The sequence below is a fragment of the Denticeps clupeoides genome, chromosome 2 (assembly GCF_900700375.1).
Source record: "Denticeps clupeoides chromosome 2, fDenClu1.1, whole genome shotgun sequence".
NCBI classification, from domain to species: domain Eukaryota; kingdom Metazoa; phylum Chordata; class Actinopteri; order Clupeiformes; family Denticipitidae; genus Denticeps; species Denticeps clupeoides.
Window position 1 is genome coordinate 14,922,352 of NC_041708.1, and position 24,222 is coordinate 14,946,573.

At 41.9% G+C, this 24,222-nt stretch overlaps 2 protein-coding genes across 4 annotated transcripts; one reads left to right on the top strand and one right to left on the bottom strand.

Moving 5' to 3' along the window:
* Positions 1 to 312: 312 nt before the first annotated feature.
* Positions 313 to 5,762, top strand: prr35 (proline rich 35). 2 transcript variants are annotated; one of them, XM_028969940.1, is made up of 4 exons: positions 313 to 369; positions 529 to 713; positions 3,105 to 4,478; positions 4,561 to 5,762. In XM_028969940.1, the coding sequence occupies exons 3-4, from the start codon at positions 3,217 to 3,219 to the stop codon at positions 5,240 to 5,242; spliced, it is 1,944 nt and encodes a 647-aa protein (XP_028825773.1). In that variant the 5' UTR covers positions 313 to 369; positions 529 to 713; positions 3,105 to 3,216; the 3' UTR covers positions 5,243 to 5,762. The 2 variants fall into 2 exon arrangements, with proteins under 2 accessions (XP_028825773.1, XP_028825772.1); XM_028969939.1 differs by having other exon boundaries at positions 347 to 713.
* A 4,366-nt stretch (positions 5,763 to 10,128) lies between these two features.
* Positions 10,129 to 13,020, bottom strand: LOC114784386 (T-cell ecto-ADP-ribosyltransferase 2-like). Of its 2 annotated transcripts, none has more exons than XM_028969740.1 (6): positions 12,815 to 13,020; positions 12,604 to 12,649; positions 12,103 to 12,158; positions 11,928 to 12,007; positions 11,122 to 11,813; positions 10,129 to 10,747 (listed from the first exon to the last, which is right to left on the bottom strand). In XM_028969740.1, exons 4-6 carry the CDS (start codon positions 11,985 to 11,987, stop codon positions 10,600 to 10,602), a joined length of 900 nt encoding a protein of 299 aa, XP_028825573.1. In that variant the 5' UTR covers positions 11,988 to 12,007; positions 12,103 to 12,158; positions 12,604 to 12,649; positions 12,815 to 13,020; the 3' UTR covers positions 10,129 to 10,599. The 2 variants fall into 2 exon arrangements, with proteins under 2 accessions (XP_028825573.1, XP_028825571.1); XM_028969738.1 differs by having other exon boundaries at positions 12,591 to 12,649.
* Positions 13,021 to 24,222: the final 11,202 nt, after the last annotated feature.

Below are 24,222 nucleotides of genomic sequence, written 5' to 3' on the forward strand. Positions count from 1 at the left end.
ACTGTTTTAAACATGCAGGTCACGTGACGCGACCGCAGGACCGCTGTTTAACAGCGGGAGTTCGCGCGCTGTGGTCGCGGAGGTGTAATCCCTCCATCTTCGGCAGCAGCGGGTCAGATCGCACATATAACTGGCGAGCTTGACATAAAACTGTACAAATTGTAAAACGTCTCTCTCTGTCTTGAAAAGTTTATGCAGGATAGGCGTAAACCATAAATAGTATTAATACGTTGCTTTCCGTTGTTCGGGTCACTCTATTCGTGTATTTTTCGGATTCGGCACTCTTTTTTCATGAAAATTACAATCAAGAAGAAAAAAATTCTCAAAATTGTAATTAGTGTAACGTGGGTTTTTCAACTTCTGTAAGCTGTAAGTCTGTTAATTATCTTTACTAATAACTGATAAGAACAGGACTGCGTAGTTTTAGTGTGTTTAGAGTAATAAGAGCGAGACGACCATTTATCTTGATTTAGTTTGCATTATCCGCAATTAAATCGAGTGTGTGCGTCGTTATCCTCCAATTGCAAGGTGGGACCTCCAGGATTGTACTGCCCAAAGGCGTCCCTCCCGGTCACTCGGTATGTGCCACTCTCTCATAGGCTCCAGAGAGCGCGCACAGAGACGCGCGCGCATTTAGCGGAACGCTCACCTCGCGCCCGACGCCAGCCGAGACACCACACGCGTTGGAGCGGCAGCCGCGCGCGATGCACAAGGTGAGTCCCGCTACACGCCGAATTCGTTCTGCTATTCATTTTTCTGCACTTGTAGTCTTATTCTGACGATGTTTAAACAATATTTTAATAGAAAAAATGGTTAAGTCACAAATACTTTTACAATTAGTTATGTATTTGTTTAGAATTGTATATTATAATATTTTCAGATTTTTGTCATTTGTTTCCTTATTTATGGTTTAATTTTATGACTCATTAAATTTACTTTATTTTGTACATTTATTTAAGTTCATTCCATGAATGTAATTATCAAAATTATTATTAGAAATTAGTTTTTTCAAACTCATTCAACTACAGCCAATCAAATATAATACCACAGTAATGAAAAAGATTTAATTTTAGAAGTCTGTGTATCTATACTGAACAAAATTAAATAAATGATCAGTAATCACACGACAGTCTGCGTAATACTAGGAGTTTAAAAGGATTTTATGGTTTAATTTTGGTTTCTGTACTCTTTCTTAGAATCCTTGTCAGAAATTCTGAACTTTCAATGAGCCGTGGAATACTTTACTGAATTACACACACTTAAGGAAAATAGACTGAAAAAACACACACATTCACTGAAGTTGCATGAACACTAGAGAACCATAGACATGTTAGTGGTCTTTTCAGCACAATGCCTCCGCCTTTCCATGCTGTCACATGCCTGTTGTCACACAGTTAGTCGATGCTTTTAGTGGGATGGTGGCATTTAATTGAGGTGATTGATCTTTAATTAAAAGCAATCCGTGGTCTGGCCGAGCGTGAACATAAAAGCTTGGGATGGGGCTTAAGGGCTTGGAGACAACCCTGCCTGTGTGTGTGTCTGTAGGTGGGGGTGAACACACATGGGGTCATAGCGCTAACAGTGTCCTGCAGTGAAATAAAAAGCTCTGCAAAAATAATATTTATCGATCAAGTATAAAAGCAGCTTTAGGGGCATCTTTATTTCTGATGTCATGTGGGACATGGCAGACTTTTTAAAATCTCAAAAAAGCAAATTATTCATAGTCACCTAGGCACATAACTGTAAAGCAGCAACTCATTCTGTCAGATGAGCCAAGAAACAAAACACACAGATGCACACACATAGACACATAGACCAGTGGGTGTGTACGGGTGCTGTAAGAGATGAAAGCGAAGTTGAAATCGGTTGCTGCTTCCCTTCCTCATCCTTGATCTGCTTCTAGGCCTGTATCACTCCATCCCGCCTGAGGAAGAGAAAGGAACACACTGCCTCACAGCAGGGCCTTTCCCTCTCTTTCGCTTGTACTTGCCCCTTCTCTCTATATTACCTTTACGTTCTCTTCCTCTCGCCCCAAGCCCTTTGCCAGAGGACAGGGGAGAAGAGTTTCTTTTTGAAAAAAAAACTTTCTCTAATTTGCGTTATTTTTAATTGTGTGCACATAAAATCATTTGTCATTGAAAAATTAGAAGCCACAGTTCAATACCTGTCATTAGACTAAATTCAAAACCCTTTTTATCCAATAAGATTTTTAGGTAAATGAATTTCACAATATTTGGAACAATGGCAAACGTTGTTTAGTCTTTTGCACGTAATTGTAGCCACTCTTGTAAATACAGTGTATTGAGTCCTGGACATTGATTGATGCTGACATGCGATGGGTACAACTGACAAAGACGTTTTATCTCCCGGGGCCACTGACTAATTACACCAACACAGGGGGTGGGGCCAGATAATTGGATTTCTAATGCTTTATATTCATATGACATTCTATGCCTGACAAATGCACATTTTCTGATTCTGAAATTCTGATATTCTGAAATTCTGATAGCTATTATTCTTTCCCCACTTTAATTATACACTTTAATTTTAAAGCTTTTATTTGTCCTTGATTTATCAATTTTGCTGTTATTTGAATTTATATTTACACACTTAGGTGAATAATAATTTAATTAAAAACATTTAAAACAATTAAAAAAACAAATGTTTTGAACAATAAAATAAATGTTATAAAAAATATATATTCGAAACATTGCTGTACAGAAGAAAAAAAAGAAATATAGTCCCAAACAGCAGTATTTCAGCGATGACCCATATCTTGCCACCATGGCACTAACGATGCCCTATGGGTGCAGTGCCAACTTCTCATTAATACGCACACACACGCATGGACGGTGCCAATAGCTGTTCTGCATGGGGCTATCCTAGAACCCAACACTGCACAGGTGCAGGGTCCCCAGGCCCCCTGTATACTTGGACACACACACACAATTCCTATGTGTCTAGTTCTGGAAATAATGAAGTCTGGCAGGTACATTGAGAATAGAGCTGAATTCCCCAAAGTCAAGCAATTAAACACACACACAAACATTTTAAAAGCTTTTTTAAAGCGATGTCAACTTACTATTGTTTTTTTCTCTTTACAGCTGCACTAGGGAAACCCAGCCCCAAACCAAAGACACCAGTTCACAGAAGCGACAATAAGTTCTAACACACCATCAGACAGAAAGATAATTCCTCTTTTACTATTCGTTGGCCATGTCAAAAGACGCCCACAGATGTAAGGTGAGTTCTGCGTGCAGTAAGCACAAAGAGCGCAAGCCCAAGAAACCCCACTACATACCCCGGCCCTGGGGCAAACCATACAACTACAAGTGTTTCCAGTGTCCTTTCACCTGCATGGAGAAGTCCCACCTTTATAACCACATGAAATACAGTCTGTGCAAGAACTCCCTCTCTCTGCTTATTGAGTCTGACTGGCCCTATAAGAAGGGAAACCTTCTCCATCCGGACCAGCTGAGGCTTCAGGGAGAGCTGGGCAGTCACTGCCCAACCAAGCACGATCCTGAGCGGTCAGCCATAGCTGGGCAGAGCCCTCCAACCTCAAGAACACCAGATGAGGAGAAGAAAGAGCCCAGTGTCAGAGATGTGCTAGAGAGAAAAGGAAGACTTGGCGAGTGCCTAGAGGAGGTAGAGAGTGGAACCAGAGATGAGGCAAAGCGCACAAAGCAGGAGGCAGATGTGGTGATGGCTGATGCCTTCTCATTAGACAAACAGATGCTGCGAGCGCACTCAATAGAGGCCAACAGCCAGCTGCGCCAGTATCGGATACCCAAGGCATGCCTATCCAGTCCTGCGCTACTGTCTGATCCATGGCGTCTGCTGGCCTATCCAACTCAGATTAAGACTAAAAGCGAAGGCCAGGCTGGAGAATTGCCGTGCTACCCTCCTCCACCTCTGGAACCCCCTGCCCTCAACCTCTCACTTCTGGGCCTCAGTTACCCCCTCACCCCTGGCCTGTTCTCCTACCTCAACCCTGCCTCTTCCAACGCTCAAGTCGCACCCCTGCCATACCTTGCCCATACCCATGCACATTTGCCCACCGACCACACCGTGCTTCCTCCCCGACTCTACTACCCCTTTTTGTGTGAGCACGCGCTCTCTGCATCCCCCAAAATGTTCAAATCCCCACAAAGTGGCAGCCAAGACCCGGCCTCAACGACCACCAAACCCAGTGTGTGGGGTCTTCATAAGGCTCAGTCCTCATCCAGTCAAGCTTCACCCTCAGCCTGGGTGTTCTCGGATAGCGCATCCCCTCAACCAGCACACGGCAGCGGGGACAGTCTGAAGGCCGCATGGGTACATGAGCAGACAGTCAAAAACTCACCAGCACCCCCAGAGCCTCTGGACGATTCACCTGAGAAGAATGCAGTGCTTGGGGGGATGTCTGTGGACCTGCTTGAAAACCTGCACAGGACCATGCCCAGCATGGCCACAGCAGACAGTCTGTTCCTACACAGGTAACAGATCATAACTGAGCAAGGCATGGCACTTTTTTCTTAAAAAACTGTTGTAGTAACCATGTCTGCCTTCTTTCTAAAGTTCTGCAGATGAGTGGTACGCTGACCGGAGGAGAGCCACGTCAGAGAGCCCCTCTGCGGAGGTGACCTCCTCGCCCCTCTCCAGCCAACGGAGGGAGTGGGAGGACCAGGAGAAGCAGAGGGATCTGCTGAAAGATCTCTTCAGTGCTCTGCAGGAGTACCGGCAGGCCGAACACAGGGCAGCAGCCATCTTGGCTCGGGACAGCGCACCAGCCCAGCTTTTGTGGGACCATCTGACCCAGATCCGCTCACAACTTTCACACATAACACAGGCGCTGCAGCAGAGCACCCCACTAGCTGAAGGACCCCTTGACCTGTCTGTCAAGAAAGACATGGGGACGGCAGCCTCATTGACACAGGCACAAATCATCTCAGGAGACACCCTGAAAGATGATGTGTGCAGCGTCACAGAAGAAATGGAAGAGGGAGAGATGGAGGAAGGAGAAGAAGAGATGGGGGACAGAGGGCGGGACCTGAAGGAGAAGAGGAAGTGCTCTTTAGATCTACTCATCAAACTGAACCAGACAGGCATTACCATGGTGAAGGCTGAAGGACTGTGGGCTGGTAGGACCACCAAATGTGAGGCAGACTCTAGTGTCCTGCTGTGTCCTAAACATGCACACGCACCCAACACACACACACCGCCAGCCAGTCACCCACACAGCCCCCTTACTGATCCCTGAAGCCAGCAAGAAACACATACACATACACTCACCCTCACACGCATCACAGTTCCACTTGCTATGAAGCCATTCGTCTCCTACCTACCATATGGGAGAGTATCATGACTCTGGCTTCCTGGAAACAGAAGTAGAGCCCATGTCACCCATTCTCAAGATGTGACAGAGATCAAGGAATCAGATCAGGAAATAAAACAACCTGTCTGTACTAGAACTGGATTGTAGATAAGCTTGAACTGATTTACACTATTTTATGTATTATGTAAGTACTTTAAATATGTATGCAATTATTTGATGAATAAAGATGCTTTATTCACCCTCCTCTTCACACATAAGCATTTACTTTACATGTTTACTGTCATGTTAAAATCTGCACTCAATCACACTCGTACACTATGTGTGTCTCACAGGTTTCTTGAATTGTTACACTGTGGTTGTATCTTCTCTTGTGCTCAGTTTAACTTCCATTCCCAAACAGAAATATGTTTTAGTGACATGCACAAATATTTGACTCTTGTTTCCAATAAGCCTTGTTTCCTGTTATACGGTATGTGTTACTGTATTAAAAAGTTTCAATAAAGAAAGCTCAGTTCTAACGCTGAAGATTTTTGGGGGTGGGGGGAGATGGCTGTGGAGAATCTGTGGAGACAGGTCGTGCTAAAGGAGAATTTCCTCCCAGAGCTAAATGGATGTCAACAGCTCTGCTGGGGGCTTGGGGTAAAGGTCAAAGCCACCAAACAGTAGTACAAAGGCAGGGTACCAGCAGCCTTTGACTCAACAGAAAGGAGTAAGACTTTTGTCCACATAGCACACAGCTGGTCCCTTTATTCACAACTCCAAAGGTTACCTGCCAAGTGCATTGTACAAGACACTGTCATTTACAGCCACAATGTGGTCAGCAGAAAGCAAGGGAACGTATGCTTCTTCTATGGCTTGTCATAACGGGAATGAAAGAGCATTTGACAATTGCAGCCTTTTGGCTGGCAATTACATTTTTAATCAGTCTCAAAATTACTTATGTGGATCCTGATTAGGTCCAAATGTATTTCTGATACGTGCATTTAAGATGAACCTTTAAATAAAAAGGTTTAGAAAAAAACAGTAGAAATTAAAACACGCATTGACAATAAATAATATTTATTATAAAACATTAATAAATATGTCAATATGTAGTCAAATTTTATGACCAAGCTGTGAATAAATTGATAGAGAAGCGAAAATATAGCATCATTTTATGTTTAAAATGTAATCTGCATAAAGGTATTTTTTCATTCAAAATAAACCAAAACTACACTTCTACTACATTCAGAACAATGCAAAGGATTTGTAGAGAACTATAGAATATGAAATGTACACACTACAAAAATTTAATATATTTTATATGTAAATGTTCAATATTCAAAATTGTGTTTATTGAAGTATAATAAAGTATAATTAAAATTTTGATTTCAGCCGCTCATCAATACTTTACTTTACTTTATTTAGCAGACGCTTTTATCCAAAGCGACTTACAAGAGGAATAGTTTTATTTCTTTAAAGTTGTTCACCACAGACACCCATACCATTCCACTGAATATATCTTTATTTATATTTAATAAATTAAAACAATATAAGCATGAATCAGCATAAACAGTCAAAAAATCATTGCACTGGCATAAGGAATCTAAGACTTAATAGGTCGCATAGATCTTTTTAAAAACAGAAATAAACTCTAAATGCAGAGACAGCATTTATACTTTTTTCTACTACTCTCTTACTCAACAAAAAGCCAATAGGCCCATTTTGTCCCTAACATTTTCTAAAAAACAGTACCAAAGGAAAATGTAAAATAAGAAAGAATGACAGCCCATTCATCATCATCCAGAAGCTCTTGTAATCTGTGGAATTTTCTTTCTGCTCGAATACAGCAGCCGTAGAGCAGTGTGGCATGCGCATACGCAACATTTAGGGTAAGGTTTGGTTTAGGCGTAGGGTTTGGTTTAGGCCTGTGGCTACCCGATTTTGACTGTGCATGTGCAATGGATAGTTTTAGGACTAGGGTTAGCTTTAGGACTAGCCTTAGGTTTAGGCAGTACCACAATGGCTTTTCAAATACACACGCTCACACGTGGGCAGTCCAAATTGTGTTTCCGGTACAAAATAGGTAGCGACAAGGCCTTACCATGGAGTATGCTTGTGCACACCTGCGCAGTCCAAATCGACTTCGGTAATGACTGGCCCAAAAAAAACACATAGATGACACAATGTTTTAAGATGATTTGAGAACGTGTGCCAGTGAAAGGCTAAATTTGGGAAAATGCAGGGTCAGTTCACCAGGTCATTCACAGTACTTGTACTTAAATGTATAGTTGAAGTGTTTTAATTTAATTTTCATGCAGGAACATAAAATGTATCCTGAAATTATTCAGTTTGTTTGTTGCAGCGAGTTGCACATTATTTTCTGGATTAGACACTATCTAATGAGTTTCACCATACTGCCATACTGATGACTGCAAACAGATTCTGGCACAGTTACCAGCTCCACTAATGACAGGACAAGGTATGGTGAGTCAAAACACTTTGAAATTCAGTGGGTAGTACCAATGCAACCCTAATTGATCTAATGACGTAATTTCAGATCGATTTTATATCTTCTAATGCTTTCCTAAGTCACAGACTTTTAACCGCTGTCCGGATTCGGCACAGGTGATGTGTCCACAGTCAATCCTGACAGAGCCCCCCCATCCAAGGGCTACGTCCTCAGAGCCCCAGCAGCACCATCAGTGGAGGCGGTGGGGCCGACGGCAACAAACACAGGGCTCCTGCCCTGCTGTGTCCTCCCCTTGGAGGACCTGGACCCTCTGTCTGGCTTCCCGGTGTGGTTCCGCATGGCGGCCCCGGTCCCTCGGGCTGGCTCCCCGACGTGGTCCCGCATGGTGGCCCCGGTCCCTCAGGCTGGCTCCCCGGCGTTGGCAGAGTTCGGAGGTGGGAGGAACAGTACACCACAGTACACCAAATCCTGAAATGACATTACAGTTATGTAAAGCTGTTCAAAACAGTTCACCTGTAAAATGATATCTAAAATGAGTTTAAATGTCATGAAGAAAAGACGTTCACAATGACCTCATTTGGACTAGAATTAGACCTGATACATAGCTCCTGTGGAGGATCAACAGAAGACATGCAAGAATGACCTGAAAAATGACATGTGTCATTGCACAGTGGCTGGGTCTTGTGAAGAATGTATTTTACATTCTAACTTTATTAGCTGATTTATTTATTTCATGTTGTGTGTTTAATTGATTAAAAATACATTTTATAAAATATGACATTTCGAAGTGCTATCACTAATCGTGAATTAATTATTCCTGGAAAATATAAATAAAACATGTTTAAATTAAATTTTGGGAATCTGCGTCTGTGTCAACCAGAACATACTTCCTTACTAAAATCTATAATATCTATAATATTTTATCATAATGTTGTACTATTTTACAATTGTAATATTTCATGATCAAAACTCCGAGGTCATATTTACGTAAATTCATTTTCAGATATGTAGAAAGATTTTTTTATACTATTTGTGTAATTTTAAGGTTGGACCTCCCCCAGTGGCTTCATGGTGAAATTACATATTGTGAAATGATATATTTAATTTCACCCAATACCAAAAAAGGTAAAATGCTGGGTAACATGTCAATAAATACACACAGAACACAATAATACAAAGTAACACTTTGCAAATGGTAAACCTAAAACAATATGGTTGTTCATTGTGGGTAACATTTTGCTGTTTGTTAGGTCTGCGAGCTGACGGGGTAAGGAAGCACAGAGGCAGGACATAATATAAACAATGATTTAATAATACACTGAAATAAAAACACAATGGTTGAAAACGGGAAATAAAGGGGATCAACATAAACTAGCCCGATTCCCAGAACTGAAAACACTACTTAACACAAACGCTTGAAATGTCCAAAATGAGTTCATGAAAATGCCAGAGGGCGGAAACACAGCAACTTATCAAACGCCGTCCTGATTGGGCACCCTCTCCAAGGGCTACATCCTCAGATCCCCAGCAGTACCATCAGTGGAGGCGGTGGGGCAGACGGCTGCAACCACAGGGCTCCTGTCTTGCAGTGTCCTCCCACTGGCAGACCCAGACCCTCAGGCTGGCTCCCTGACATTGTTCCGCATGGTGGCCTTGGTCCCTCCAACCTGCACACAGAAAACAGGGCTAACATTTCCGGGTACATGCAGGGCCGGACCCTCCGGCAACCGCATACTGCACCCCTGTCTAGTGTCCTCTGGGCACATGCAGCCGCTCTTGCTGCACGTCCCTGCTGGCAGAGTGGACAGCTTCTCTCCTTGCACTGCACAGGGAGGCAGTCTCGGACCCTCCGTCATCTGTTTACGGCACCCCTTTCTGGTGCCTTCTGAGCACATGCAGCCCCTCTCACTGCAAGTCCCCATTGGGAGTGCGACCAGCTTCTCTCCCTGCACTGCGCAGGGAGGAGGTTCTGGTCCATCCGGAGACCGTTCACTGCACCCCAGGACATAATATAAACAATGATTTATTAATACACTTTCCCAAAAATGGGAAATGGGGATCAACATAAATGATCCCACAGGCATGTGGCGATTGCCAGAACTCAATACACTACTTAACACTAAGGTCCAAAAAGAGGTCACGAAAATGTCGGAGCCACCAAAGGGCGAAAACACAGCGCCTTATCAAACATAGTCCTGATTTGGCACAGGTGCCGTCAATCCTGACACTGTTACTTTATTAATGCTGCAAAATTATGTGGTTGGCAGAAGCTGAATAGGCATGGCTCAAAATATTTCTGATAATAATCAAGATTTTTTTAGGCATTACAATTTTAGACACACAAATAAAATGACAATACTATAAAACTATTTATATCTTTATTTGTATATGAAAGAAAAATATGGAGCATGCATTTCAGAACCTGAACATGTTAAAACTTGACCGTAACATTTTTTACAGCCTTATGTCATTTGAAAAAATGTAGACATGGTTCGAGAGTGCTTTGCTTTGTTCAGCCAATCAGACAGCTCAGTATCAGTTGCATGAAGGTTGATAAATGACTACTGTAATATGTCTATCAGTTTTGGCAAATGTACATCTATTATTGATTTTCCACCCACAACTGGTCATCTCATAGGCTATTATGACATTAATGAAAACAAAATTAAGACAGTCTATCACAAAAATATGCACATTTTATCTGTGCATCTGCTTTAGAGGAAAATAAAATCCCAACAAATCCCAGTTAACATATATCTATGAATTCATCTTAAATTCACCACATTATCAGTACATCGCTCTCATCAATGCACACAGTTTCCTGTGTCTATCACAGATCCAAAACAGGCATAAACAGGTACAAGAACATTGACCACAGGACACAGGTTCTGGAGCTCAGCCACTGATGTGAGAAATTGGCAGGTAAAGAGATGGTGGGCTTTGGGGATGTAGATAGTGTTGTTGTCGTTGGTTGTGGCCTGCACAAAAAAAGTTTAGACAAACAAAAAAACAAAAGCAAAAAAGATTATTTCTGCTGCTAACATAAAGTGCAGCCGTTTCATTGTGAAAATAAGCAACCCTCACCCAAAAATGCCCATAAAACGTGTCTCAGCACAGATTGAGCATTTGGGCTGCCCTGTACATTTTTGTAGTGGTACATCACCCTCACATATGTAATTAAACCAATCTAGAGTCATTTGTGTGTTGAGAATTTGGCCTGCAGCGGTATAGAGCACTGATGCCAGAAGAACACAGCTTTACACTTCACAATTCTGAAAGAATGCATGCCACATATATAAGAAACAGCTGTTGTATCATTTACAAATAGTGTTTCATAAAATGTCTCACTTACGTGGGGAACAGAATGCAGCCACTGGGAGGTGGGGCCGACCATGTGTGGTTTAGCACAATGACTTTATCACAGTCACTTATGGTCTTCACATCCACCACTGAAAAGACCTCCAAGGGTGATATGAGCAGCTCCAGTTCATCAGGTAGGCATGCATATGTTTCCAGGTCAACCACAGAACATGTATAAATATTGAATAAGGTCCCCCCATCTGCACAGTTCTCTACAGCATCAGTCCTTTTTGTATTTGCTGAAGTGAACCTCCCAAAGCGCACCTTATCACCTACCGTAGCGTCGTATGATTTCTCTGTGCCACGGAAAACTGCACGGCAGTCAGAGCCATTGTTTAAGAGCCACATAGAATCCAGCAGCAGAAAGTCGAGAGATTTGAAGAAAAACTCAGTTTGGTAGAGACTCATGTTTCCACCTTTGCTTGCCACAAATTTGTTGAAGTTTTGTCGGAATATTCTTTTTGCATGTGAATAAGTCACAAGGGCTTCTGTGTGCTCTTCCAGTCCTCCGGGAAAGATGTTACATTTAATTTGAGTCCACTCAGCACTAAGCTCACTGTTGTTCTTCAGCTCCTCCTCAAGAAGGCCATTGGGACTAATGACTTTGGATAACATCTTCTCACGACATTCAGAGAAAGTGTAGTCCACTGCTGTGGGGGCCATGTCCATTTTTGCACAAGTCCCCTGGAGGAGAAGAACAACACCTCAATATGAATGAATACACATTGTTACAAATGTCAAAACTGTTCAAAACTGCAACAGAAAAAAAGAAAAAAAATTATAAAAAATATATCTTACCATGTATACCATGGCTGCAATAAACAGGATTGAGAAGAATACTGTATGCAAGCATCCCATTGTTTTGGCAATTCTGTTGACTGAAAATGAAAAGGTATGAAAAGGAAGAAAATGCTTGGTACATAAATCTGGATCTGTCTTATAAAGGATAAGATTTCAAACATTCATCACTTACCCTGCTAGTAGAATATTTCATGTAATGTTCCAGAAAGTAGGAATTCAGTAGATTGTCTTTATAGGAAATACACAGGACTTGAATCAGTCTTTTACAATACCAGTCTGTCTTATCTTGACAAGATGTAACATGCATGGGAGTGGATTTCCTCCCACAAATCCTCCGGAAATACGTCCACCAAAATTCTAAATGGACAAACCCTCTAATGCAAAAATATTGCATATGGTGTACCCGAAAACGTCAATTTAACCATACTAACTAAAATAAAAGAATTCAAAACAGATACTAAAACCAATGAAAGAGAATAAACATTCAATAAAAAAATCTAAAAAAATAAACAAATCTTTAAAAACATGTCTCACCCTGTTGAATTCAAACATTTATGTCCATTTAAAATATTATAATATACTGACACAAGGAAAAACATCTGGCAAAAAGGAGAATATGTAAAAGGCATGTTTGTACGAGCTTGATACAAAATGACTCACATATTTTACTTGCCTCAGTCTTCTTGGCAAGGTATTGGAAGTTGTTTCACTGTTGGTTGCTAGAGAAACAGGCAAGCCTTAACATATTACTGAAATCTGTGGGTTCTGTATCTGGTTCTAAAAGACCAGCTGTGACATTTTATCAACTGTATATTGAAAACATTGTCTGAGTTCTGGAGGAAACTTGAATTTATTGGACTATATGGGAGAGTAAAGTTACTCACTTAATCCCTTGATTTCATGCCTTTTAGAGAAGATCATCTGGTCAAGGTTTGCAATTCAGTCCCTGGGTCTGCAGAACAGAGCTTGTACAAAAGCTGATGTGATATTTCTTGTGCTTTTCTTCTCTTGAGCCCGTACCATATTTCCTGTTCCCCCTTTCTTAACCCTTTCACATTAAGAACAAGGAGGGGTGCTACTAGTGCTTCCTCTTTCACTCCCCTCTGTTTCCCCTCTCCCCTCCCCTCCCTTTGTGATTTTGAGTCATCCTAAGACCCAGGAACAACTCTTTAGGTATCTATAACTAGAAGGACAAAATAAAGAAAAAATTGTGATAACATAACCACATCAAACTCACATAATAGTTATTTATTGTAGTAGTTGAAGCACTTAAGTCAACTTCACTCTTACAGAAAATTATTAAAAAAAAAAAACATGTATAGGGTGATACTTATATGCATGATAAAAGTTACCATGTCATTCGTTTTCATTTTAATATGAGGCAGGCCTAATTTAATTAACAGAGCTTATGTTTTTAAATAACCCAGCCACTGGGGATGCAGGTGACTTTGGCACTTTTGCCAAATCAATCTAATAGATCAGCTGATCCACTGTGGCAAACCCTAATGGGAGCAGCTGGAAGATAACACGCTCATGTCTTAAATCTTAATAACAGTTTAATGTTTATTAACTGCCCTTTGGGACACAATAAAATAACAAGCTATTTTATTTTTATTGATGAAAAGTGATCAAATTATGTCAAATTTACTTTTAGGTCATAAATCGTAATCAGAAATCACTTACATCCTGATGTGTTTGCAATTCATGTATTACAATAAAGGACTCTAATAGATGTGGTTATCATTTTAAATATTAAAGTCTATAATATATTATAGTAGCACTCAGTCTTTATTTTTTTTAAATGAAGTAAAGGAGATTCTGTGAAGGATTTTCCTGTGGAGAAATGGAGCCCATTTGCTATCTAAAAGATCATACTTCCTCTAGACTATTTCCTTCCTTTCTCTCCCTTTCACAACTGATTGATGCAGTTCATTCGTTCTTTAGCTAGATAGTACGGGTGTATATACCAAACCTAAATAATAATTTATGGAGATAAAACATGTGGTGGATTGGTGCCGGAGCAACCTGACTCTCAATGTCACCAAGACCAAAGAGATGGTTGTCAATTTCAGGAAGAAATCGACTGTCCCCACCCCACCCACACATTGATGTTGAGATCATCAGCAGCATGAAGTTCCTGGTATGCACATGACAGACGACCTCTCCTGGAACATCAACACCACCTCCACCACCAAAAAATCCCAGCAACGTCTGCACTTCCTCAGGAAGCTGAAGAAGGCCAGCCTCCATCCTCCCATTCTCACATCATTCTACCGGGGAACCATTGAGAGTGTTCTCTGCTGCTACATCACTGTCTGCTACAGGAACTGCACTGTTTCTGAGCAGAAGGCCCTGCAGCGTATAGTGAAAAAAGCAGAGCGCATCATCAGTGTTCCACTTCCACCAGTTATTGTCCAGTTATATCCTGTTCAACCTGTTCATTGTAGAGAAAGATTTTTCTTTTCACCTATAACCTGTACACTATTTAAGTTTTAGTTAGTATAGTTTTGTTTAGTGTGTATATACATATATATTTTCTTTTGTGATTGCACTATGGGGGGGTCTGTGTGAAACATTATTTCAATGCACAGTATACCCTGTATGTGGAGGTGGTAGTAGCCTAGTGGGTAACACACTCGCCTATGAACCAGAAGACCAAGTTCAAAACCCACTTACTACCATTGTGTCCCTGAGCAAGAAACTTAACCCTATGTTACTCCAGGGGGACTGTCTCTGCGGTGCCCTTGTGTTGCTCAGGATTATCTAAGTGGACATGCTGTGTAGTCTGTAATCGAGGCTACCATTGGGGAGTCCACCTGCATTTCATGTAGAACTCCAGATATCTGGGCAGCACCTGTGTTTTTCCAGTGTTGATCTGGAGGTATGTTGTGACCGCAACAATTAACACAAATTCAGCCTATCTATGCAAATTATTTGCATTTACTACTTTTGTCACTGGAATGTTTTTGCAGTTTTGACCTATGATAGCACTATCACAGTGTCACTCAAACATAATCAGTTTCACTTGCATGTTACTGAACAAGGAGGCAGTGGGGGCCTAGCGGGTAGGGAGAAGGACTGGTAATCGGAAGGTTGCTGGAGTTAGTTCTGCTGTCTCCAGTGTACAAAGTTCTGGGTCAGTTTGCTATATTCCTTGTCATCCTCATCAGTGATGAGGCCGACTATTATAGTGTCATCAGAGAACTTTTGAGCCATTGGTGGAGTTGTAAGAGTCTGCAGTGTAGATGGTTGAGGAATGGCACCAGAGCCATTTCCTGCAGGGCCCCTATAATGCAGACCACCCTGTCTTACACATAGCCCTGAGTTCTCACATACTGTGGTTGGTTAGTGAGGTAGTCCAAGTCCCATGTGGTGTGGTGATGGTCCACCCCTGTCTGCTCAAGCTTGTCCCTCAGGATTGTGGGTATGATGGTGCTGAAGGCATTAAGCAGTCCCTCCAGGAATTTGCGATGTCGTGATCGCAACAATTAAGACAAATTCAGCCAATTTATGCAAATTACTTTTATTTATCACTTTTGTCACCGGAACGTTATACAGTTTTGACCTATGACAGCACTATCACAGTGTCACTCAAACATAATCAGTTTCAGTTCCATGTTACTGAACATGGAGGCAGTGGGGGCCTAGCAGGTAAGGACATGGAGCTGTAATTGGAAAGTTGCCGATTTGAATCCCAATCCACCACTGAGCAAAGTACCGTCTTAACACACTGCTCCCCGAGTGCCTGTCATGACTGCCCACTGCTCACTAAGGTGATGGGTTAAATTGCATAATTTGAATGTATTCATTTAAAAAATAATTACTTTCCATAGTAGAGGCATTGGTAGTAATTAGTTTTGAAAATGTCAAAGATAAACAAAATTGAATTGATTGCATTATTATTTTTGAGTATGGTCCCTCTTTTACCCCAAATGCTCCATTCACTTTAATGAAAATCTCAGATCCTTTCACTTTGTATGATTTCTAATTAATTCCTAATTAGCTAACAGTTATGGTACAGTTGCCGTTGAGTAATTTTGCCTATAGATGGCGGTGTTGGCCTTTGTGTGAGTGTTCTGTCGTTGAGAACACGACAGAACAGGAGTCTTCTTTTTTTTGTATTTGCTGAAGCACCGATGGAGAAGAAAGAAACAGTAGCAGCAATTTACTATATGTGTTGTGATGCCGTTTATTATATAAAGGACAATTAAATTAAAGGACAATTAAATTCAAAGGTCTGTCTCTGTACAGACATTTGTTTGCGATAGATTTTAGCAGCTGACAACTGAACAGCTAAAATATATTGTATTACACTCCTGCCCTCTCACAGACATATTAATTAAAGCACACTGATTAAAATGACATCAAACACTAACATTTCTGGTGATTAACCTTTTGGTGATATGTCTACACCCACATAAATGAGAACAGATATTACATGAAAGGTAATGTCATATACATTCAACAGGAGGGCAATCATGTCCAAAATGTCCTACATATTCCCAAAGGCTCCAAAACTCAGTGAGGTGAGATTAAGTGCAACAGATTAATTTTGGATGTGATAACTGAAATTACAACTGATTTCATGAGCAACGATAGCATAATGTAGGCTGGAGACTGTGTAGATTAAGGCTCTGTCGTCAAGTATTTGGTGATGGTAGCTCTTAGTGGTAACTGTTTGTTATTCTACAGATTCTTCCTCAGAGCTGTCCTCTTTGCTAACTTTAACTTTGCTATTTACGTCCTGGTTGTCCACCTCATCCAACCTTCTGTCTCTCATTTTCTTAATTTGTGAGTTGGTTATTTTCTATAAATGCTTTGTCTGTTTATAAATAAGTGTGGAAGTATTCTAGTGGGTAACACACTTGCCTATGAACCAGAAGATTTAGATTCAAATCCCACTACTGTTGTGTCCCTGTGCAAAGGATGCTGCCCATTCTTCTCAGTGCAAGGACAAAAGGGAAGTGGGCCCTTTCCAGCAAGTTTCAGGACCGTGTACAGTGACCGCACCTCAGGACCACGGACATTACCTCTACAGGCAAACTGATCTGTGGGGTGTATACATATACATTTTACATTTATGGAATTTGGCAGAAATTTACAAGTTAGTCTAAGTATTCTCTAAAGAAAAAAGTCTTAAGATGACATTTGAAAATATGCAGCGACTATGCTGACCTCAAGGGGAAGTTCATTCCACTACCTAGGGGCCAAGACAGAGTCTACATGAATGTCTTCCTTGTACCTTCAGTGGTGGAGAGACCAGGCAAGCACTATTGGAGCATTAGAGAGTGCGAGGTTTACATGTGTACAAAGTCACATGATGCAAATTACATAGTCATAAATAAAAGATTCCAATCCAATTTTGATTGAAAAATCCTAGTGAAGAATATATCTTACCACTGTGAGATCAATAACTGTATATCGGTCTGAGCCATCAACCCCAGGTTGGCCAGCACTGTCTCTCTAATATCCACATAGTCCCTGAGGATGAGGGACCACCAAGTTTTTGTAGTCCCTTGGATTAGTGTTGGAATGGGGTGTAGACGGCAGAGCTGTCTGCAAATGGCCTCCACCAGGCTGCAGGCACCAACTAAGAGATGAGTTGCAGGGTGCTACACATTTTTGCTACTTATGATATTAAGCACAAATGTGTTTAAAATGAGTCTTACTGTTGGAGTAACATGGAACTTATGCAAAAAGGAACTAAGCCCTTTCCTTGCTTGCATCAGGAATCACATTTGTTCTTAGACAAGAGGAGGTTGTAAAGGATGAGTCTGACATAAACCAGATGATCCAACGCTGGCCAGCGCTTTTCACTGAAAACCAGGTTTGTGGATGTGTCCTTTAATGTTTTTTTTTCTTATTTGTTTTACATACATCATGTTCAGAGAGTTTTATTTTATTTGCTTTCTTTCCCAGGACAGGAAGTTGTAAGATAGGAAATCCCAGGTCCATGGCATTTTGTGATTTTGTCTTTCGTGAGGGTCCCCGTCTGTATCTTTGTCAAGCTGTGACATCCCCCAAACAAGAGGTGTCAAAAGAGGTGTCTTGATGAGAAAGACGAGGCAGAGACATCAAAAGACCAATCCTGATTGGTCTGTGGGAACTTTTTGGGAGTCAAATGTATAAACTAATTTTCACTTGTGGGCTCTTCTTTTCTTGAGTCTCTTCTTTTCACTTCCTGCTCCATTGGGAGCTGGAGGGTATCTCCCCCAGTTTCTGAGTCTTGCTTTCTCTCCCTGTTTCTCTGCAGCTTGGCTCCTGGCTTTTCAACTCAACTTCCTGATAAATCCTGATAAAACCAGGATTTGTGACATTTTAGATTACCGGTACTACATTGAACATCATAAACAACGTAAACATACATGGCAGCAGTAATGATCTTGCTTTGTAAGAAACAGTAAAATCAAGTAAGAGTATTGCATTAACATGCTGCCCAGAGTGAAAAATTTGACAATAACTGATCAGGAATTGAAATTTGCACAGTTAAAATCTGAAATCCTTTCAGTTCATTTTCAGTATGATTAACATGTTTAAGATCATAGATGAAAATTGCACATCAGTTTCACATGGCGTTCCTATGTAAGCAGCAGGTTTGGTGATGTCCTTAACCATCTGGAGGCTAACCCTTCTGGTTAAGGATGTTATTGAGGTGGCCTCTGCACTCTAAAAAATGCTGGGTTGTTTTTTCAACCCAAATGCTGGGTTGAGTCTGTTGTTGGGTTGATTTAACCCAATTTGGGTTGAAAATCGGCCTTGATCTGTAACCCAGCGGTGCTGGGTTGGGAACGCGGACCTGAAAGAGAGCATGCATGTCACGTCAACTACCTGGGACATCAGCTCTCTACTTCTCTACATACAGTTTTGTAGAATTCAAATTATTTCAATGTAGCTTTGAAAAAGTAAACACCCACTTTCAACATATGCCAGTTTTTTTGCACTACTAGTTTTGTTTAAAGCCACTTTAAAATGCTTTGGAAAGGCAAGTACTATCTGCGAGAAGAGCACAGTTTTTTAAACATTACAGGCTAAAACATGGAACTTATGCAAAAAGGAACTAAGCCCTTTCCTTGCTTGCATCAGGAATCACATTTGTTCTTAGACAAGAGGAGGTTGTAAAGGATGAGTCTGACATAAACCAGATGATCCAACGCTGGCCAGCGCTTTTCACTGAAAACCAGGTTTGTGGATGTGTCCTTTAATGTTTTTTTTTCTTATTTGTTTTACATACATCATGTTCAGAGAGTTATAAATAACTCTGCCTGAATATCAAAACTGAGCATATTTAATATTTTTCAGGTTTACCTGGAGTTTAACAGGATTGTTGGTAGAAATTTTAAAGAAGAGTTCTTTGGTGTTCTTGATGGGTTGTGTCCAATTTTGATGGAAATTTCAAGAGGATAGGAAAGCAATTAGCTCACCTGCTACAACACAATGGTGGGATGATATTTCTGTTTTCTTCTCATAATGGTATTGATGGTTAGTTCAATACATAAACTTGTTCTCTTGTGGTATTTCTCTATATGGACAAATAAACTGATTTAAGATGTATTTCCTTTGTTCTACATTCAAGTGTGTTTTATACCACTTTGCAGAGCACAGAGCCAACAGCCATTAGATGCCTTGTCCTGAGAGGACTTCCAATAATTCTTGGAGATGACGCATCTATGTTCTTCAAGAGCAGTGAGTAAACCCTTTTAGGGCTGCAACAACGAATCAATTGAATCGATAAAAATCGATTACTAAAAGAGTTGACAACGAATTTCCTAATCGATTTGTTATGTCGTGCGACGCGGAGACGTTTGATTATTAAAAAAAAAACTTTATTTGAGCGCGGAGCGGAGTGAACACACTCGGTCTCTCTCGCGCACAGATGCTAGCAGAGTTTGGCGCCTCATAGACAGCGTGGAGCAAAAAAACTAAAAAAAAACAAGCGGAGGTAGAGGACAGATACATGGCGGAGGCAGAGAAATCTGCGCGAAAATATGCAAAAGCGACATGGCACGGCACGGGAGCACCACAGCAATGATCCAGCACCTGAAGCGCATGTTTCATGAGGAGGAAGGGAGTTCAGCAGCAGGGTAAGTCGCTACAGAATCCTACTTTTATTCTGTTTTGAAGTGAGGAACATAATGTTCCTGGTACTGGTGATTAACTTGGCGCGGAGGAGAACTAGACGGGGATGTACAGCGCCACCTACGGGTGTGGAGGGGGGATGAAACAGCGTTCGGACTGTTCTCCGCGTCTCCGCGTGGACGACTCACCTATTGTGTCCCTGAGTTGCTCTGTTGTGTCCCTGCTCTGGATAAGGGCGTCTGATAAATGCTGTAAATGTAAATGTTTGCCGGTCATCCAGCTTGACAGGCATGAGAAGTTAGCGTTAGCGCGTTAATAACAGTAGTAAAGCAGGGGTGCTATAGTTACTTTGCATTAAAAGACTAAAGACATGTTTTTATTCACTAGCCTTTTTTGGACCATTTATTTTTCAATCTGTTGTCATGTATAGCTACACTGCAAAATATATATATAAACACACAAAATAGCTTGTTTACGGTGCCTAAAATAAAATCACATTGAATTACAAAAATTATAATATTAGATAATTCTATACAGTTGATTGTAGACAAATTGCTGTTAACCTGAATATTCTCTTTTTGTCTTGTTTCTTGCACTATGTAGAGTCTATGGAGACTCCATGGACATCCCAGTGGGAATCCTCTATTATGAGGACAACAGTTCAGCAAGCCCAGCATTGCCATAACTCAACCCCTCAAGACTGGGCATCATACGAGAGGGCAACCTGGCAAGGGAAGCACTCACCAACCTACCTCAAGCAATGTGCCTCTTGTTTGGCTTAACCTACGCACTTCACCTGCAGCACCCAAAGTGCTTGAAAACACTTTTACCTTCATACAGCAGGCAATGTGAAATTAAGGTAGAAGTGAGCTACCTACAAAGGTTCAGAAGCTGAAGAATGAGCTAACAGGGTAATACACAATTATGCTTATAGCACAGCTCTTCATGCCTGATTGTTGCACAATTACTTTGCAGTGATTAGAGCAAATAGGCTTGCAACTAGACCTCTGCCTGTGATTCAGCCTGAGACTGAACTCTGGATTATCAAGAGGCTGAAGACCAGATCCACTGCTGATGTGGCAGACATGATGTTGCCTTCAACGTGTCTCAGTGTCAAGTACAGAGGATAAAAAATATATCTTTGAAGAGACTGAAGATGTTTTTGACAAGCCCAGGTCAGGCAGACCCTGCAAGACAACTGCTCGAGAGGACCGTCTGTTGGCTCCAAAATCCAAGTCCAGCCCATTTTCCACCACAGCAAGTCCCTGTGTCAACCAAAACAGTTTGTTGTATTCTGTCTCGAAATGGCCTCCATAGTCGAATCAGTGCCCAGAAGACAGCACTAAACAAAAGACAATTGAAAAACTGTGTGGCAGATGGATGTGGACAAAGTGTCAGAAGGTGGATTTTTCAGATGAATCGTCTGTTTAATTACACACAGTCATCGCAAATATTGCAGGAGACCTACCGGAACCTGCATGGACCCAAGATTCACCCAGAAAACATTGAAGTTTGGTGGCGGAAAAATCATGGTCTGGGGTTACATCCAGTATGGGGGTGTGCGAGGGTGTTCAGGGTAGAAGGCAACATAAATAGTCTGAAATACAAGAAATCTTAGCTACCTTTTATGTTCCAAACCATAAAAGAGGCCAAATTCTGCAGCAGGATTGTGCTCCATCACATACTTTCATCTCCATATCAAAGTCCCTCAAGGCGAAGAAGATCAAGATGCTTCAGGATTGGCCAGCCCAGTCACCAGACATGAACATCATATAGCATGTGTGGGGTAGGATGAAAGAGGAAGCATGGAAGACGAAACCAAAGAATATTGATTAACTCCTGGAGGCATGCAGGACTGCTTTCTTTGCTATTCCTGATGACTTCATCAATAAATTGTATGAATCTTTGCCAAACCGCATGCATGCAGTCATTCAAGCTCATGGAAGTCATACAAGGTATTAAATTTGGATCTCACAGCACCACTACTTAATTTGCTGACATATTTTGGCATTTGCAGTAAATGTCCCTGTGTCATGATCCGGACCGGCAGGGGTTACTCTGAATCCGTAGTTCGGACCGGAGTTTCATGTTAGTCTCGTGTTCACCTGGTGTATATTTATATAATTGTTTAAAGCTATCCTGTTCGTGTCTGTTCGCCGTTGGGTCATTGTGTGTGTAGTTTGTATTAAACCCCTGTCGTGTGAAATCGTGCGAATGCGTCCTCCTTCATCGCCATGTCCAGCCCACCCATGACAGAATCTGATCTGCGCCCCGCTGAGATTCAGAGATCCAGGGAGCCGTGGTTGGTCTGGAGGACGTCTGCCCCACAGTTCCATGTTCAAGGTTCTATGTATGGACGTCCCCCGACGCCGCCGTCTCGTCCGGATTCGCACCTCCAGTAATCGCCAGTTCCCCGCCATGATCCATGTCATGTCTTATCAGTTCCCCAAGCGTGAAAGACTCTACAAAAGCTACCGTGGGGTCGAGAGGATCTGTCACGCTGTCCATGTTCCCCCTGGCGATTCCGGAGGCGGGGAGTACCGACGAATCCATGTGACCGGACCTCGATGGCCTACGAAAGCTACCGTGGGGTTGAGGAGACCGGTTCAGTTGCTCCCGGCGTTAACCGAGACGAGGCGGCGAACTTTCCAGCGGGGCGTACCGGAGACTGACCGGAGTGACGGGTGCCTGCGGACGGCGGACAGGATGCCGGTCCCCCATGGACGAGCCGTGCTTTGGCCCGGGCATGATGCCGCCAGTGCAGGACAACCACCACTCGTCCTTATGGACTTCCTCCCCCCCTTTCATGGACCATTCCCTTTCAATTTCAAATTGAAATTCAAATTTTATTTGTCACATACATAGTCATACACGGTATGATATGTAGTGAAATGCTTTTTGCGACTACTACAGACCACAGTATTGCAAATGTTGCAAGTATACAATGAACCAATATGCAAATATTGCAAACATAACCAAATATTACACTTTTACATAAAATATGTGTAACTGGTAGGGTGAAGGTGTGCAAATGAGTTAAAGACAATGCTCCTCCTCATTCTCTCTGTGTTGAACTTCAGGGAGCGAAAGCGCTTCCTTGATCGCAACAGAGAGAAGAGTCCATTGTTGGGGTGGCTGAGGTCCTTCACTATCTTCCTGGCCCTGGTACAGCACCGTTTGCTGTATATATATTGAAGGTCAGGGAGCTTGGTACGGATGATCGAACCACCCTCTGTAGGGCTCGCCTGTCCTTCATGGTGCTGTTCCCGAGCCAGGTTGAGATATTTTTCATCAGGATGCTCTCTATGGTGCAGGAGTAGAAGTTCCTGAGCACCTTGGAGGGCAGTCTCTCAGGCGTCTGAGGTGGTAGAGACGCTGCTGGGCCTTTTTCACCACGGTGTTGATGTGACAGGACCATGACAGGTCCTGCGTGATGTTAACACTGAGGTAACGGAAGCTGTTCACTCTCTCCACTGGGCTCCTGTTGATGACAGGGGTCTGGTAGATCCTCTCCTGCTTTGACTGAAGTCCACTATTAACTCCTTTGTCTTGCTGATGTTCAGGTGGAGATTGTTCCTCTGGCACCAGTTCACCAGATTTCCAACCTCCTCCAGGTAGGCCGTCTCGTTGTTGTCAGAGATCAGGCCCACCACGACAGTGTCGTCAGCAAACTTGATGATGGTGGTGGAGTTAGTAGCAAACTTTCCAATCAGCAAACTTTCTTATACACATATACTGTATAATTGTTTGTAATTATTACGAGCAATGACATCAGTACAGGCATAAGTCAGTATATGTACTATGCTTTTACAAAATGGCAAAACCCCAGAGGTTGTGTGAGTACTTTTACTTAAAAATATACTTTATAGTAAATTTAAAAGTAAGTACTTAGGACTTAAGTAAGATTGTTGATGTTTCACTTCTACTTTTACTTGAGTACATATTTTCCAGGTTACTTGTACTTTTACTTAAGTACTAAGCTTCAGTACTTCCTCCACCACTGGGCAGGTGATGTGCTGTTGAAAATTCGGTGCTGCACGTTTGAGGCCTGCATTATTAAAATCTCCTGGCACAATAAGTCCACAATAAGTCCCGGTGCTGTGTTTGGTGCTGTGTGAACGCCTCCTGCAGTTCGCATAAGGCTTTCGGTGGGATGTAAGCGGCGCTGACAATGACTGATGTGAACTCCCGAGGAAGGTAAAAGGGACGACACTTG

What these genes read in the sequence shown, in the direction of transcription:
- prr35 (XM_028969940.1), top strand. Translation starts at nt 3,217, where the DNA reads ATGTCAAAAGACGCCCACAGATGTAAGGTGAGTTCTGCGTGCAGTAAG. An exon ending in GACAGTCTGTTCCTACACAG is followed by an intron (nt 4,479 to 4,560) that starts GTAACAGATCAT and finishes TTCTTTCTAAAG; the next exon opens with TTCTGCAGATGAGTGGTACG.
- LOC114784386 (XM_028969740.1), bottom strand. Translation starts at nt 11,987, where the DNA reads ATGGGATGCTTGCATACAGTATTCTTCTCAATCCTGTTTATTGCAGCC. An exon ending in TTGCAGCCATGGTATACATG is followed by an intron (nt 11,814 to 11,927) that starts GTAAGATATATT and finishes CTTCTCCTCCAG; the next exon opens with GGGACTTGTGCAAAAATGGA. An exon ending in GGCTGCATTCTGTTCCCCAC is followed by an intron (nt 10,748 to 11,121) that starts GTAAGTGAGACA and finishes TTTTTTGTGCAG; the next exon opens with GCCACAACCAACGACAACAA.